This window comes from Stegostoma tigrinum, chromosome 36 (genome assembly GCF_030684315.1).
Source record: "Stegostoma tigrinum isolate sSteTig4 chromosome 36, sSteTig4.hap1, whole genome shotgun sequence".
Taxonomy (NCBI): domain Eukaryota; kingdom Metazoa; phylum Chordata; class Chondrichthyes; order Orectolobiformes; family Stegostomatidae; genus Stegostoma; species Stegostoma tigrinum.
This window is the reverse complement of record NC_081389.1, coordinates 18,923,825-18,938,348: the sequence shown is the minus strand read 5'-3', so window position 1 is coordinate 18,938,348 and position 14,524 is coordinate 18,923,825. Positions and strand designations below refer to the sequence as shown.

At 41.4% G+C, this 14,524-nt stretch overlaps 2 protein-coding genes across 4 annotated transcripts in view; both read left to right on the top strand.

Moving 5' to 3' along the window:
- The first annotated feature begins 3,029 nt into the window (after positions 1 to 3,029).
- Positions 3,030 to 12,990, top strand: mpi (mannose phosphate isomerase). Of its 3 annotated transcripts, none has more exons than XR_009442988.1 (8): positions 3,030 to 3,136; positions 3,760 to 3,887; positions 4,942 to 5,142; positions 6,595 to 6,736; positions 8,099 to 8,278; positions 9,663 to 9,836; positions 10,818 to 11,032; positions 11,427 to 11,542. XR_009442988.1 is itself a non-coding variant. In XM_048520705.2 (8 exons), the coding sequence occupies exons 1-8, from the start codon at positions 3,121 to 3,123 to the stop codon at positions 12,815 to 12,817; spliced, it is 1,263 nt and encodes a 420-aa protein (XP_048376662.1). In that variant the 5' UTR covers positions 3,030 to 3,120; the 3' UTR covers positions 12,818 to 12,990. The 3 variants fall into 3 exon arrangements, 2 of the variants coding, with proteins under 2 accessions (XP_048376662.1, XP_048376663.1); XM_048520705.2 differs by lacking the exon at positions 10,818 to 11,032 and adding an exon at positions 12,605 to 12,990 and having other exon boundaries at positions 11,427 to 11,635; XM_048520706.2 differs by lacking the exons at positions 3,760 to 3,887; positions 10,818 to 11,032 and adding an exon at positions 12,605 to 12,990 and having other exon boundaries at positions 3,070 to 3,136; positions 11,427 to 11,635.
- The window catches only part of stoml1 (stomatin (EPB72)-like 1), a 25,568-nt gene continuing 23,848 nt past the window's right edge, over positions 12,805 to 14,524 (top strand). The window contains exon 1 of the mRNA XM_048520709.1: positions 12,805 to 12,911. The gene's annotated coding sequence lies outside the window, so the exon portion shown is untranslated. The remainder of the gene's footprint in view (positions 12,912 to 14,524) is intronic.

Genomic DNA, 14,524 nt, shown 5'->3' with positions numbered 1-14,524 from the left:
TAAAGAATTCCATAGATTCAACATCCCCTGAGAGGGAAAAAAAATCCTTATCTCGGTCTTTAATGGGCAACTCCTTACTCTGAGATGATGCCTTCTGGTCTGAGAGTCTTCTCATCTGCCCTGCCAAGCACCCAAAGAATCTCACATGTTTCAATATGGTCACCTTTATTTCTTATGAACTCCAATGAGAACAAGAAGAAGGGTCCCGACCTGAAACATCAACTTTCCTGCTCCTCCGACACAGCCTGGCCTGCTGTGTTCCTCCAGCTCCACACTGTATTATCTCTGACTCCAGCATCTGCAATTCTTACTCTGAGCCTAATCTACTTATCCACTTCTCATACGAAAATCTCTCCATAACCAGAATGAACAAAGTGAATCATTTCTGCACTGCCTACAAAGCCAGTATATCTTTCCTAAGGGGTGAAAAACTGTTCACAGTATTCCAGCTGTGTTCTGACTAGGTCCTAGCAAGACTTACCTGTTTTAATACTCTGTTCCCTTCTTCACATCAACTACACTACCAATTTTGGTGTCATCTGCAAACATACTATCCATACCTCATATTCACATCCAAATTCATTTCTTTAAATAATGAAAAGCAGTGGATTCAGCACTGATAGCTGTGGTACACCGCTGGTCACAGGCCTCCAGTCCATCACCACCCTCTGTCTCCTACCTTCAAGCCAATTATGTATCCAATTGGCTGGTTCCATCTGATCTAACTTTGCTAACTAGACTGCCACGCGGAACCTTGCTGAACACTTTGCAGAAACCCATATAGACAACATCCACCACTCTGCCTTCATAAAACTTCTTTGTTACTTGTTCAAAAGACTCAATCAAGTTAGTGGAACATGACTTCCCATGCACAAAGCCATGTTGATTTTCCCTAATTAGTCCTTGTCTTTCCAAATGCATGTAAGCCCTGTCTCTCAGAGTCCCCTCCAACAACTTATCCACCACTGATGTCAGACATACCAGTCTATAGTTCCTGGTTTTCCTGACTACCTTTGTTAAATAATGGCACCACATTAGATAATTTTCAGTCTTCCAGCACTTCACCTATGGCTATCGATGTTACAAACATCACTGCAAGGGGCCCAGCAGTCTCTTCTCTAACTTCTCACAAAGTTGAGGGATACACATAATCAGTATTTATTTGCCTTTATGTAGTTGAAGATATCCAGCACCTTTTCAAGATATCACTATTTATTTCATGATGTGTATTCAAATAAACTTGTTGGATGATACCTGTTGTTGTGTGGTTTCTCATCAATTTATTTCCCAAGTTCTTTAGATTTCATGTGTTTCTCAGTAAATATTAAAACAAAATATTAGTTTTAGTATCTCACTGATCTCCTGTGGTTCCATACATAGATAGTTTTATTGAGTTTTAAGGGGTCCTAATCTCTCCCTACTTACTTTTTTGTGCTAATTATTTGTAAAATCTCCTTGGATTCTCCATAACTTTATTTGCCAAAACTATCACGTGCCTTTTTTGCCACTTTATTTCCCTCTTAGGTATACTCCTACTGTCCTTATACTTTTCTAGGGATTTACGTGATCCCAGCTGTCTATACCCAACATTGATAACAAAGTGAGAAACTGGATGAACACAGCAGGCCAAGCAGCATCTCAGGAGCACAAAAGCTGACGTTTTGGGCCTAGACCCTTCATCGGAGCTATACCCAACATTGCCTCTCTTTGTTGACCAGAACCTCAATTTCTCCAGTCATCTAGCATTCCCAACACCTGCCAGCCTTGCCCTTCATGCTAACAGGAACATATTGTCTCTGAGCCCTTGTTGTCTCATTTTGAAGGCCTCCCACTTTCCAACCATCACTTTACCTGCAAATAGCCTCTCCCAGTCAAGTTTTGAAAGTTCCTGCCTAGTAGCGTCAAAATTGGCCTTACTCCAACTTAGAACTTTCACTTTTAGATTAGATAACTATCCTTTCCCATAACTATAACATACCATGGCTTATACATTTATGGTCACTGGTCCCAAAGTGCTCCCCCACTGACACCTCAGTCAGTTGCCCTGCCTATTTCCCAAGAAAAGGCCAGGTTTTGCTCCTTCTCTCGTAGGAACATCAACAAAATAAATAAGAAAATGTTCTTGTACATACGTAACAAATTCCTCTCCACCTAAGCCGTTAACACTATGACAGTTCCAGTATATGTTTGATGACATGGTGCAAGAAATTGTATACCTCGTCAAGTGGATTAAAATTACTAATCAGAAAAACAAGATTTCTGAATGCTTTGACCAACATGACTTTTAATGAACTGGTTATCACGTTTGTCTGCGTAACAAATATAACATTTCAGAGAAGTTGCAGTGCCTTAGAAGTCCAGAGAATATGCTAAATTACATGAAAAATGTGAGAATTTCTGTTAACAATCTAAAATTAGGTTGGGAAAAGTGAGTCTTATGAAGCACTTTCATTCCAACGAATCTTTGGTGAAAGCACCAAGACTCAGCATTGCATATCAGTTTAAACTGCAATTTCATCTAAAACAGAAATCGAAAAAGCAGAATACTGTGGACGCTGGAAAACTGAGAGAAAAACATAACACTGCTGGGGGAGCAACCTCAGTGGCGAGTTTAAGCTGTGTCTGTGTGGAGAGATAAAGACGATTGACATTTCAGATCTGTGACCTGTTACCAGCAACAAACTTAACTCGGCTTATCTTTGTCTGTGCACACGTTGCCTAACTTTACTATACTTCCTTTTACCAGCTTTTTGTGATCTTGCGTCCTCCAGAACTGAGTGATAATGGAAACTGCAGATGCTGGAGAATCCAAGATAATGAAATGTGAGGCTGGATGAACACAGCAGGCCAAGTAGCATCTCAGGAGCACAAAAGCTGACGTTTCGTGCCTAGACCCTTCGTCAGAGAGGAAGGGTCTAGGCCCGAAACGTCAGCTTTTGTGCTCCTGAGATGCTGCTGAGCCTGCTGTGTTCATCCAGCCCACATTTCATTATCCTCCAGAACTAACTCGACTTTGAGGGCGGGACTACAAGTCCCGGCAGACACCACGGCAGCGACCATCACGTGACTGCGGAACCCTGTGATGATGCGGTTTGGCGCATGTCGGCCGGAGTGTAGGTGATGGCGGCGGTGAATGGTGAGCGCAGTTTCACACCCGGTTAACATCAGGGGACTGGCGGCACTAAGTGATGGTCACATAGGGCGTCTAGGGAGACTGTAGGCAGGAGGGTGTGATTTGGGGGTTCGGTGAAGGCGGACAGTTGTGCCGGTTTATAGGTCACAGTAAGGGCCAAGTGCGGGGCTTCAGGGACAGCGGCCTCACTGCCGCAGCTTTTGGATGTGGCTCTTGTTGGTATTATGTCCCACTGAGGCAGAAGCAGTGAGGTTCAAACAGCACTCTCTTCGTTCTCCATCCGCAACCCAAACCCCAATTGCCCCCCTCAAACGACTGCACCCCACCCCTGTTTCTCTTCCCCCAATCCCTGTTTCTCTTCCCCCAATCCCTGTTTCTCTCCCCCACCCGATCCCCTGTTTCTCTCCCCCCACCCGATCCCCTGTTTCTCTCCCCCCACCCGATCCCCTGTTTCTCTCCCCCCACCCGATCCCCTGTTTCTCTCTCTCTCCCCCACCCGATCCCCTGTTTCTCTCTCTCTCCCCCACCCGATCCCCTGTTTCTCTCTTTTCCCCGCATCCCATCCCTTCTACTTACCCTTTGTTATTTGCAGACCAATAGTTATCTTCAATCTCTTGTTTCTCCAGTGTTCCCGCTGAAGTGTGCTGTGCAGCATTATGCCTGGGGGAAGGTTGGCCTGGAGAGTGAGGTGGCAAAACTCACTTTAAGTGATGATCCCTCCATACCCATTGAGCAGGAGAAACCCTATGCTGAGGTACTTTAATTCCCTTCACATTGTACGAACAAAATCCAAGGTTGTTGTTTTACATAGAGGCACATTGGGGTTAACTTTCAAAGAGCCCTGTGGTGTCAGTAACTCGTTTTCTTGGGAGTGAGTGAGCTTTATTTCCCTGTGCATTATAATGCTGATACCTCTCTGGCCTCCAACCTTGCTGCTCTGAGCTGGTTACCCAGAGTTTGTGCTTTGGAAGGCTCAGATTTTACCTGTCAGCAGTTCTGCTTGAAACTGGGCAGATCTGACGCTAGATAATGTGGGTCATTCACGTGATGCCAATCTCTAATACTGTGCTTGGAGCTCCATCTTAAGAATAATTAAGTAGGTAGTTAAGGAATGTTCAAATCAACATGACCCAGCAAAAGACATTTCAGCTGTCAATTTTTGTGTCGATTTCAAAGATTTGAACACACAATCTATGGCACTTTTTATGCCATGTGACACAAGCTGCATTGCCTTTTTTTGATGGGATGTTAAACAAGTTTCTTCAAGAAGATATATGTAGATGATTTGGCTTTACTGATCCATATTTATCTAATATTGGTGTACAATTTAATTTAGCCTGTAGTCAGGCCAACAATTTTCAACCCAGCAAATACCAGTACAAAACTTTCTTCACTAATCCCAGAAGTTTGCTCAATGTGCTACCTCACTCATTGACTGGTACAGAAAAGAATTGTTCTTCCTACTTTTGTATCAGTTCAGCACTCTATTCTGATTGATTAAAATTTGAGAAGCAAACAAATCTGTTGTGTGGTAAATCCTACTTCTTTGCTTTGGCCAACACTGGGATTCCTACAGTTCATTTGGAAATAAAAGAATGTTGTTAGTTTCAAATGGTAGCATTTATAAAATAAATGACTTGCCAACATGAAATTATTCCTAACATATTGCAAATTACCTGGTGTTACCTTGTTAATGAATAACATTTAAAGCACGAGAGGACTAAAATGTGTGAAATAATTAAGGGAAATACAGGAATGATTAGCTGAAAAGTGATTTTTAAACAAAAATTGTTGTGATTTTCTATTAGCTATGGATGGGAGCGCATCCCAAAGGAGATGCCATTATCTGTGACAACAGAATTCCCCAGAAAACTCTTGGGGAATGGATTGCCAAGCATCCTGACTGTTTGGGATCAAAGGTGAAGGATATTTTCCAAGGGCAGCTTCCCTTTCTGTTCAAGGTGCTTTCGGTCAACATTTCATTATCTATTCAAGCTCATCCAACCAAAGTAAGTGAAGAAGTGGTTAACTGTTTCCCATCAACTGGGCAAGTATCATGTTATGTAAATTGAGCACTTTGATCGTGGAATTAATTTTTATACATCCGGAATCTTATAAGTATGGGCTTGTTCAGAATTTGAGAGCAGTACTTAGTTTTCCGCATAACTGTCATTTTCAAAGGTTATTGAGTTGATGACAAAACATACTGTCAGCAGTTATTTGCATCCCCAAATGTTGATACATTTGCAGCTGCCCCACCTGACCTTTAAAGGTGGGAACAGTTGACTATAAGAAACGAGTTCTTTTGTTTCACAATAATTATTCTTTTGGGATCTAGCAATGTGAAGAAACATTCTTCTGGTCAGAAAATATTGAGCTATCAGAACTGGATGTTTGTACGGCACTAGACTTAACAAAACCTAATGAATTCTGGTACTTTGTCATGGGCCCCAGTTTTGTCTTGGATAATATTGACAGTTGGATCCAACTGTGGTTATTTTGATAATAAAATGTGAAGCTGGATGAACACAACAGGCCAAGCAGCATCCCAGGAGCACAAAAGCTGACGTTTCGGGCCTAGACCCTTCATCAGAGAGCTGCTTGGCCTGCTGTGTTCATCCAGCTTCACATTTTATTATCTTGGATTCTCCAGCATCTGCAGTTCCCATTATCACTGTGGTTATTTTGATGCTTTTTTTGGGGGACACTAAACACGAGTTTAGTGAAAATCATTTCTGTGGAATGGCAAGCTGCTTATTTTGTTACCTTGACAAAATCAGTGGTTTAGAATGAACGAGAATGCATTGAACTGTCATTCACAGTGATTGAGCACGGAATTTAGTGTTTCCAAATATGAAGCAAATATTTACATTTTTAGACCTTTTTGTTTGAAACATGGTTGATTTATGGAGAGTGTTGATGTGCTCTTCTATTATCTCTGGTACTTTAAATTCCAGCTAAGGATGATTGATCAATTGTATTTAGCTTTCTGCCAGACTCAACTATCCTTAACTTAACTGCTGCAAACTGCCAAGTATAGCTGATTTTCATTTATGTGAGCACTTCAAGACAGACTGTTCTAAGTTGAAAATTGAAGTTAAGCCAGTGGGAGATTATATAAATAAAATCTACTTTTATTTTTACTGTTTTACAGTTATGAATATGTTACTAATGCATTTAGTAAGGAGTTTGCTAGAAATATTGAAGCAGGCCACCTTCTAAGTTGGTGGGGTAAATTTGTGATTCCACACTGTTTAGTCAGAAATTGATCCTCAGATTTTGCTACATTTGGAGGGACATCATCAGTGTCTCAAAGCTTAAGCATTTGAAAAATATATACGTAATATGTTTCTACAGGAATCAGCACTCTATACTGAATTATTAGGAGCTTTATACTGTTTCTTCCTAGATCATTCAGTGCTGCATTAATCATAGTTTAACAAAGTTTATGCCTTTTTCAGGAATTAGCTGTACAACTGCACACTCAGTTTCCGGATCGCTATCCGGATAAAAATCACAAACCAGAAATGGCCATTGCACTGACCCCGTTTGAAGGGCTGTGTGGATTTAAACCAGTGGAGGAAATTATTGGATTTCTGAAAAGTAAGAGGATTTCTGACATGTATTGGTAAGAACACTAGGGAATCTTAATCATAGACCTCTGGATTAAACATCGCCCTTTTCCCATGTTCTAAACGCACCACCTTGTTGTTATGCCATGGAATCTCATGGGTAATGTGCGGACTTCACACAAGCTGTTATCAGTACTCTGATTTGGTAGTACTGTTACTTTCAAGACAAACGTTGTACTTCAGGGTTCACAAAAGTCTTGAGGACATCTGGGCTAATATATTGTAGTAATACAGAAGGCTGTATTATTACTGTACCAATGGTTTGCCTATTCTGGTGGACATGAAGTATCATGTCACTATTTGACAAAATGTTATGCTATTTGTCAGACATTACTAATGCAAGTTGGTTGCTGAATTTACCTCCGTAGATGCTGGGTGTTCTTCCCTGAGCTGTAAATATCTTTGATGAATTGAGGATGTTATGAAGTCCTGGATAAATATAGATTCTTTCTATTATTAAATTGAGCCCTTACAGCTGGGATATCTGTTTATAACATTAACACAAATGTGTTCCAATATCATTGGTTTGTACCAGAGATAATAGAAGAGCACATCAACAAAATCCAAATTTAAAAAAAAATTGTTTAAGGCCCTTAGCTTTTTTTTTAATCTTCTGATGTAGGTAGACTCTCTCAAATCTTACTCCGCCTCAGTCTGAAAACACGATAGATTTTGGAACTTGTGTTTCTTAGCAAGAGGTTTGGACCATGTTAATTAAAATCGGAAAACCTTAAGCCAGTGAACAGGGAATACGTGAAAATTAGTTGCTGTGATTGCAAAGCAGGTCATCTTAATTGCCAGATTGCTGCTGTCATTAATTCACTTCAAATGTTTTGGATTTAATGACGCTTTCCTATTTGTCCCCATTTCCTACATCACAAACTATTTGAGCTGAGGAAAAAACTGTAAATAATGTTGAGACAACACCAGTTTTGGTAGCTGGATTTGAGAGTGTACCTGCATTGTCCTTTTTTTGTCGCTTTTCCTAACGGGAGTGACTTGTATGGGATCATGACCCCTCATTAAAACAGCACCCTCCAATTCCTTGTGTAAATGGCCATTCTAAAAGTTCAGGTATGGATGTTCAACAATGCATGTTCTTCCACTTAGATCTGCCCCACTCCTCACTTAAGAGTTGCACTATGCATTTCAAACATTATTGGTATTACAAACAGGAGTTTTGGTTGCTCTTACCCATGTCTACTTTCTTAATCCTTATGAAGTGTTGCACCCAAAGCATCATCTAGCCTTCTGCTTTGGGATGGAAACTGAACAAATATCTGATCTGCACTGGACCCTCTTAATGTCTTGAGATGCTTTCGCTTTGTTTCAGATGTCCCAGAATTCCGTGCAGTGATTGGCAATGAAGCTGCAGAAGTGCTTGAAAATAGCATTGGTGACCCACGTCAGGTATCTGAGGCTTTGAAGAAATGCTTTACTCGAATGATGAACTGTGAAAAGAAAACTTTTATTGATCAACTAAACATGCTGGTGAAGAGGGTGTTGCAAGAAGGTTTGTTGCGTTCATGATCTGACTGAAGAAATGAGATAAAGTCAAATATAAATTAACTTGCAGTCACTGAGATAATGTTCATAGTGCAATATTTCTTAAACAGTTTTGTGTGAGCTTGTTGACATACAGGACTCTTAAACAAATATTTGCATTTGCCTACCAAGTCCTGTCTGTCAGAAATGACTGCAGGCAATTACTTGAAATACAGTTGTTGGTTGGCAAGTAATGTGATAGCCATTTTATTGCACTGAATATATTAAAATATTAGTAGGAGGAGGCCATTCAGCACATTGGGCCTGCTGCACCATTCAGTGAAACTGTAGCCGATTTTCAATGTCACTTTCCATCACTATCCCTGCATCCCTTGGTGTTTTTACTGTGTAGAAATATCTCACCCGTGGTCATGAATATTCTCAACAACTAAATCTCCACAGCCCTGTAGCATAGAAAATTTCAGACTCATAATCCTCTGAGTAAAGAAATTCCTCATCTCAATCCTAAATGGACTGCCTGCCTTCTAGAATCCCTCATGGCAAGATTCCTCAACATTAATAGAATGAATTACTGGGTTGGTATTGCTGAGACTGATATTACCTATGACATCATGAAAACTTCCTTTTCTTGAGGTGGTGCTATGTGATCTTCATCCACAGGATTACCAGTGTCTAGATCTCTTACCTACAAGACAGTGACAGTGCTGTCTGTATTTCATTGCAACTTAGCTCAGTCTTGGAATGTGGCTTGAACATTTGAACTGAAAGTGTTACCAAGTGAAGCAAGCTGCCATTTAGTGGCTAGGACCTATAATTTAAACAACTAAATTCTATGCTATCAGTTTTCTTCATATCCCTGCAATATTTGGTCTTTTCCAATATTTATAAAATTCCTTTTTTGAGTTGGTATTGAATTATCATTTCAGAGCGCATTGCACTTGCAATGATTTGCTGCATTAAGAAAAATTCTCTACATGGTCCATCTGGGACTTTAATTATCTTAAATTTGTGTGCTGTTGCTCATCTGGTAGAAACTGTTTCTCTGTCTTCTCAAAGCCCTCTATTTTGAACCCATCTCTTGAAGTTCCTTTAAACTTCTCTGATCTTTGAAGAGCAATCCCAACTTCTGTGTGGTTGCAATACTGCATAAAGCTGCAGATGCTGAAAATAAACTTATTTAGAGAAATGTTGTAATTGCATAATAGTGAGTTGGCTTTGCAAAGAAAGACTGGTCACTATTTCAGGCATGCCCTTCAATGAGGCTGATAAAACAAGCCACCTGAAAACAAGACCTCTACTTTTTGTGCTTTATGTTTGTGGATTGAAGTGTTTACCATTCTGATTACGCAATGCATGCCACAGTTCAAAACTAACAGTGACATGTTCTGTAGAGACTGCAGGGAAGGACACTACAGGAAGTAATGGCGAGCTCTTGCTACGGTTGCACTCCCAGTTTCCAGGGGACGTTGGGTGTTTTGTCATCTACTTCCTAAACCTGGTGAAACTGCAACCTGGAGAAGCCATGTTTCTGGGAGCTAATGAACCTCACGCTTATCTGTATGGAGGTAAGACTTGAGACTTCTTTATAAAATAGCAAGACATGAATGATAAGTTGTAACATTAACTCAATAAATTTTAAAGATTTGGTTGCTCAGTGTTTGCATTGTTGTATTATAGGGATCAAATTCTAACCTCTCATTTTGAGAAAAACATAATTGTCATCATTGGGAGATAGTGGAAACTGCCGATGCTGGGGAATCTGAGATAACAAGGTGTGGAGCTGGATGAGTACAGCAGGCCAGGCAGCAGCAGAGGAGCAGGAAAGCTGTCGTTTTGGGTCTGGACCCTTTTTCAGAATTTTGAAGTGCCCGTTTGGCTTGGGCTCCTATGGTTACTTTGACCCAGTTAAACTGATGGCCTTCATTGTCTGTGCAGATATCAAGGAGAGTTCATCATGCTGTTTTGCTACTAGCTGATGTTCGTGTATTCTGAAAGCTACTTTCCTTCCTGTCTGATTGGGACAAAGTAACCATAGTAGCCCAAGCCAAACATAGACAATGCATGGGAATTCCTAGAGGCATGGTTGTCGGCCCATACTTCAATCAACAAACATATAGAATTGGACCTCATATATAAACCCATACAGATCAAAACCAGAAATGATAGTACTCACCAGAATGGATTAAACAGCATAAATTCCAAGTGGAGTAGAATAATATCACTTTAGCGGAGGCTCCACTGATGTCACCTAGCATGGTAACAAAACATCTGAACCAAAACAAGCCAGCTCAGTGGACAAGTCAACAACCTCATTTATTGTCCATTCCTACTTGTCATTAAGAAGATGTGGGTGAATTACCTCCTTGAATTACACAATTTATGTGGTGTAGATACACCTGCAGTACTGTTAGGGATGGAATTCAGCATTTTTGACCAAGCGATAATGAAGCACCAGCGATATAGTTTGATGTGAGGATCTTTTGTGATTTGTAGAGGAACTTGTATTTGGTGGTGTTCCCAAGCATCACTTGCCCTTGTCCTTTCAGGTTGCAGGTCTGGAAGGTGATATCAAAGGAGTGTTGCTATGGTTTCTGCAAAGAATCTTGCAAATATTACACACTGCTGCCAATGAGTCAGTAATGGAGGGTGTGAATGTTGAAGGTGATGTATGGGAACCAGTCACGCATAGCTGTTGAACTATAGTTCTGTAGAGCATTGAGATTCTTGAGTGTTGCTGGAGCTGCATTCATCCAAGCAAGTGGTGAGTATTCCATCACAATCCTTATCTTGTGCCTTGTGGATGGTAGATGGCTTTGGGGAGTCAGAAAGTTTGTGAATTGCTACAGTATTCCCAGCCTCTAACCTAACCTTAATCACTATTCATATAGCTAGTTCAGTTTAGTTTCTGGTCAGTGATAACCCCCCAGGATGTTGATACAGGATTCAGCAATGGAATGTCATTAAATGTCAAAGAGGGACAAGGATTACTTGGTGCTTGTATAGTGCGAATATAACTTGCACTTTTAAAATTTAGCATCCAAAATCTGGTTCTACAACTAACACACCAGCTATTCTGGCTCTAAACTGCAGAGTTATGCAAGTGATAGTGTGTGGAATGACGAGCAGATATTGATTAATTTTCTTTTATTTTCTAGATTGTATAGAATGTATGGCATGCTCTGATAATACTGTGCGAGCTGGGCTCACTCCAAAATTCATTGATGTTCAGACGCTTTGTGAAATGCTCAATTACACACCTGCCCCAGCAAGGGAGAAGATCTTTCCATCTGTTCGGGATCCTTGTGACCTATGTGTTTCTGTGTATGACCCTCCAGTGCCTGATTTCACAGTAATGAAAATAGAGGTATGGCTCAAGCTGTAATCAATGTCAATGTACCACTGGGAAATGCTTGATCTTCTGCAGCTATTCACCAATGTATCTTTTGGGTAGACCTGCATTCCAGCTCTGCTTTTGCAGGGATGTTCTTTCTATATTCCTGTGCTCTCAAAGAAAGAGTGTGAAGAAATGCAGACACTTTTATGATGAGAGCAGGTTGTACTGTCGCTCCACAAGAAACTGACTTCACACACAAACTGCATATTGCAGACCTTAGTGTGAGCAAGCACTGGTGTTAGATGAGAGAGGAGAATATGTAACAACACTGCAATGAAATGATTACTTTGCATTACATAGAATTTATGACACAGGAACGGAATATTCAGCCCATTAGGTTTGTCTCTGTGTTAATCCACGACACCAGCTGTTTCCCTTTCCCAGCTGCTTCCTATTAACACACGTATTCTACTTTTTTTTTACCTTCCTCATGCACTATTCTATCTAAATACAGTTGTTCTGAATTGCTGAAACATGCCATGTGATGAATTTACTCCCGGATCCCTTGTTGGTTTTATTAGCGATTTTACAGCCCCTCTATTTTGGACTCGTCTCCTCCACCCCTTCCCCTCCGTATGTGCACCCCCCCCAACCTACCTCTGCAAGTCCCTTCGTAATTTTAAAATCCACCACCAGTTCGTTTGTTCTCTGTTTCTAGAGAAAATATTTCCAGCTTGTTCTGGATTTCTTTTTTCCAATGGTTGAATCCCTCAGATAAGGTATTGTAGTAAATCTTAATTGTACTGCCTCCAGTACTTTGTGTTCCCTGTGTAATGTTGAGGTCAGAATTGCACACAACGTTCTAAAGCTTGAGCTCAGCAATATCTTGTCCAAGTTTGTAACTTCCCTGAACAGTACCTACTGAGGAAAGGGCTGATTCTGTTAGCTTTGGTATCACCTGATAATTTTATAATCCCAAATAAAATCTCTTCAATCCAGGTTCCAAGTTCAGTGAAACGGTACAAGGTGGCCTGCATTGATTCTGCAAGTATCCTGTTGGTCATTCGAGGTGAAGCCACAAGCACTGCTGCCCTGTCTGAAATCAACATTCGGCGAGGATCTGTGCTGTTCATTGCAGCCAACGAGGGAGTTGGCTTGTGTATTCGTTCAGTGGATGGGATGCTGCTTTTCAGGGCGTGCTGCATGCTGTAACCCACCTCAACATCGATTCTATATCCCTAGGATTACAAATGCACTACACAGTAATAGACAAGTGGATATATTGGATTGGATCAATGTGAACAAGGTTAATCTATTACGTATTTGTGATGAAACTCAAAATTTATGCTTCAAATTTTCATTCAATTACATTGTATTTGCTGATGCTTTTTTATGTCACTGTTGCTTTATTTGAGTTGAGATAATCTATCTTTTCTTTGGTTGCTTTCTACTGTAACAATGCGTCTGGTTTAATTTTGAACCGCTTGGCTCTACGTACTTCAACTCCTCAGATTCATGGTTTTCTGCCTGACAGTATCACTGTGCACCCTTATTCATTGGTAGTCAGGTGCCACAGCATTTGTTGGTGAACCTTGGTGCCCAGCTCCTGATAGATGGGGAAAAGAGCACGTCTTAAACAGTTCAAAGAGCACCTTTTGTTTTTGAGCAGCAGCCAAAATTGTTGCTTGACCACGTTTAAAGACCAATGGTCTACCTTCTGGCATTTAACGTCTCATTTTGTGGTGTAAAAGTGACAGCTACATTAAATCTTCGCCATTGATTTAATTTCTAAAACAATTTGCTTGTGGGAAGTGTGTGTCACTGCCTAGGCCAGCATTTTTGCTCAAAAACTGGTTGCCTTTGGATGTAACAGAGTGGCTTGCTAGGTCATTTTAGAAGGCAGTTAAGAGTCAGTCCATATTATCATTGATTTTTGAATCCTGGGAAATCATAGGTCATAGAATCCTCACAGCGTGGAAACAGGCCGTTCGGCCCAACACGTCCACACTGCCCCTCCGAAGAGCAGCCCACCCAGATCCCTTCCCTAATTTCCATGTCCAACCCACCTAACCTAAACATCCTTGTTCACTATGGGCAATTTCGCATGGCCAATCCACCTACCCTGCACATCTTTGGACTGTGGGAGGAAACCAGAGCAACAGGAGGGAACCCACATAGACACGGGGGGAATGTGCAAACACAGACAGTTGCCTGAGGGTGGAATCGAACATGGGTCCCTCGTGCTGAGAGGCAGCAGTGCTAACCACTGAGCCACCGTGCTGGAAATATTGGGAAATGGTGACCAATGCACCAACTATTCCAGCAGACTATCTTTCAGGACTTCTAATTGTAAACTGTCAAGTCCTGTCGCAGTTTTTGCTACATCAATAGATGGCACTCTAACATGGCTACATCTATCTACTCATCCATGTGCATTGTTCCCTTCATAACAACATACTGAAAACAGTCACCTAGTGATGGATCAGAGATAATGGGAACTGCAGATGCTGGACAATCCAAGATAATAAAATGAGGCTGGATGAACACAGCAGGCCAAGCAGCATCTCAGGAGCACAAAAGCTGACGTTTCGGGCCTAGACCCTTCATCAGAGAGGGGGATGGGGTGAGGGTTCTGGAATAAATAGGGAGAGAGGGGGAGGCGGACTGAAGATGGAGAGAAAAGAAGATAGGTGGAGAGAGTTTAGGTGGGGAGGTAGGGAGGGGATAGGTCAGTCCAGGGAAGACGGACAGGTCAAGGAGGTGGGATGAGGTTAGTAGGTAGATGGGGGTGTGGCTTGGGATGGGAGGAAGGGATGGGTGAGAGGAAGAACAGGTTAGGGAGGCAGAGACAGGTTGGACTGGTTTTGGGATGCAGTGGGTGGAGGGGAAGAGCTGGGCTGGTTGTGTGGTGCAGTGGGG

Excerpts from the sequence above, each read along its gene's own strand:
- mpi (XM_048520705.2), top strand. Across the intron at positions 3,888-4,941 it reads AGGAGAAACCCTATGCTGAG|CTATGGATGGGAGCGCATCC; the intron begins GTACTTTAATTC and ends ATTTTCTATTAG. Across the intron at positions 9,837-11,426 it reads TCACGCTTATCTGTATGGAG|ATTGTATAGAATGTATGGCA; the intron begins GTAAGACTTGAG and ends TTTATTTTCTAG.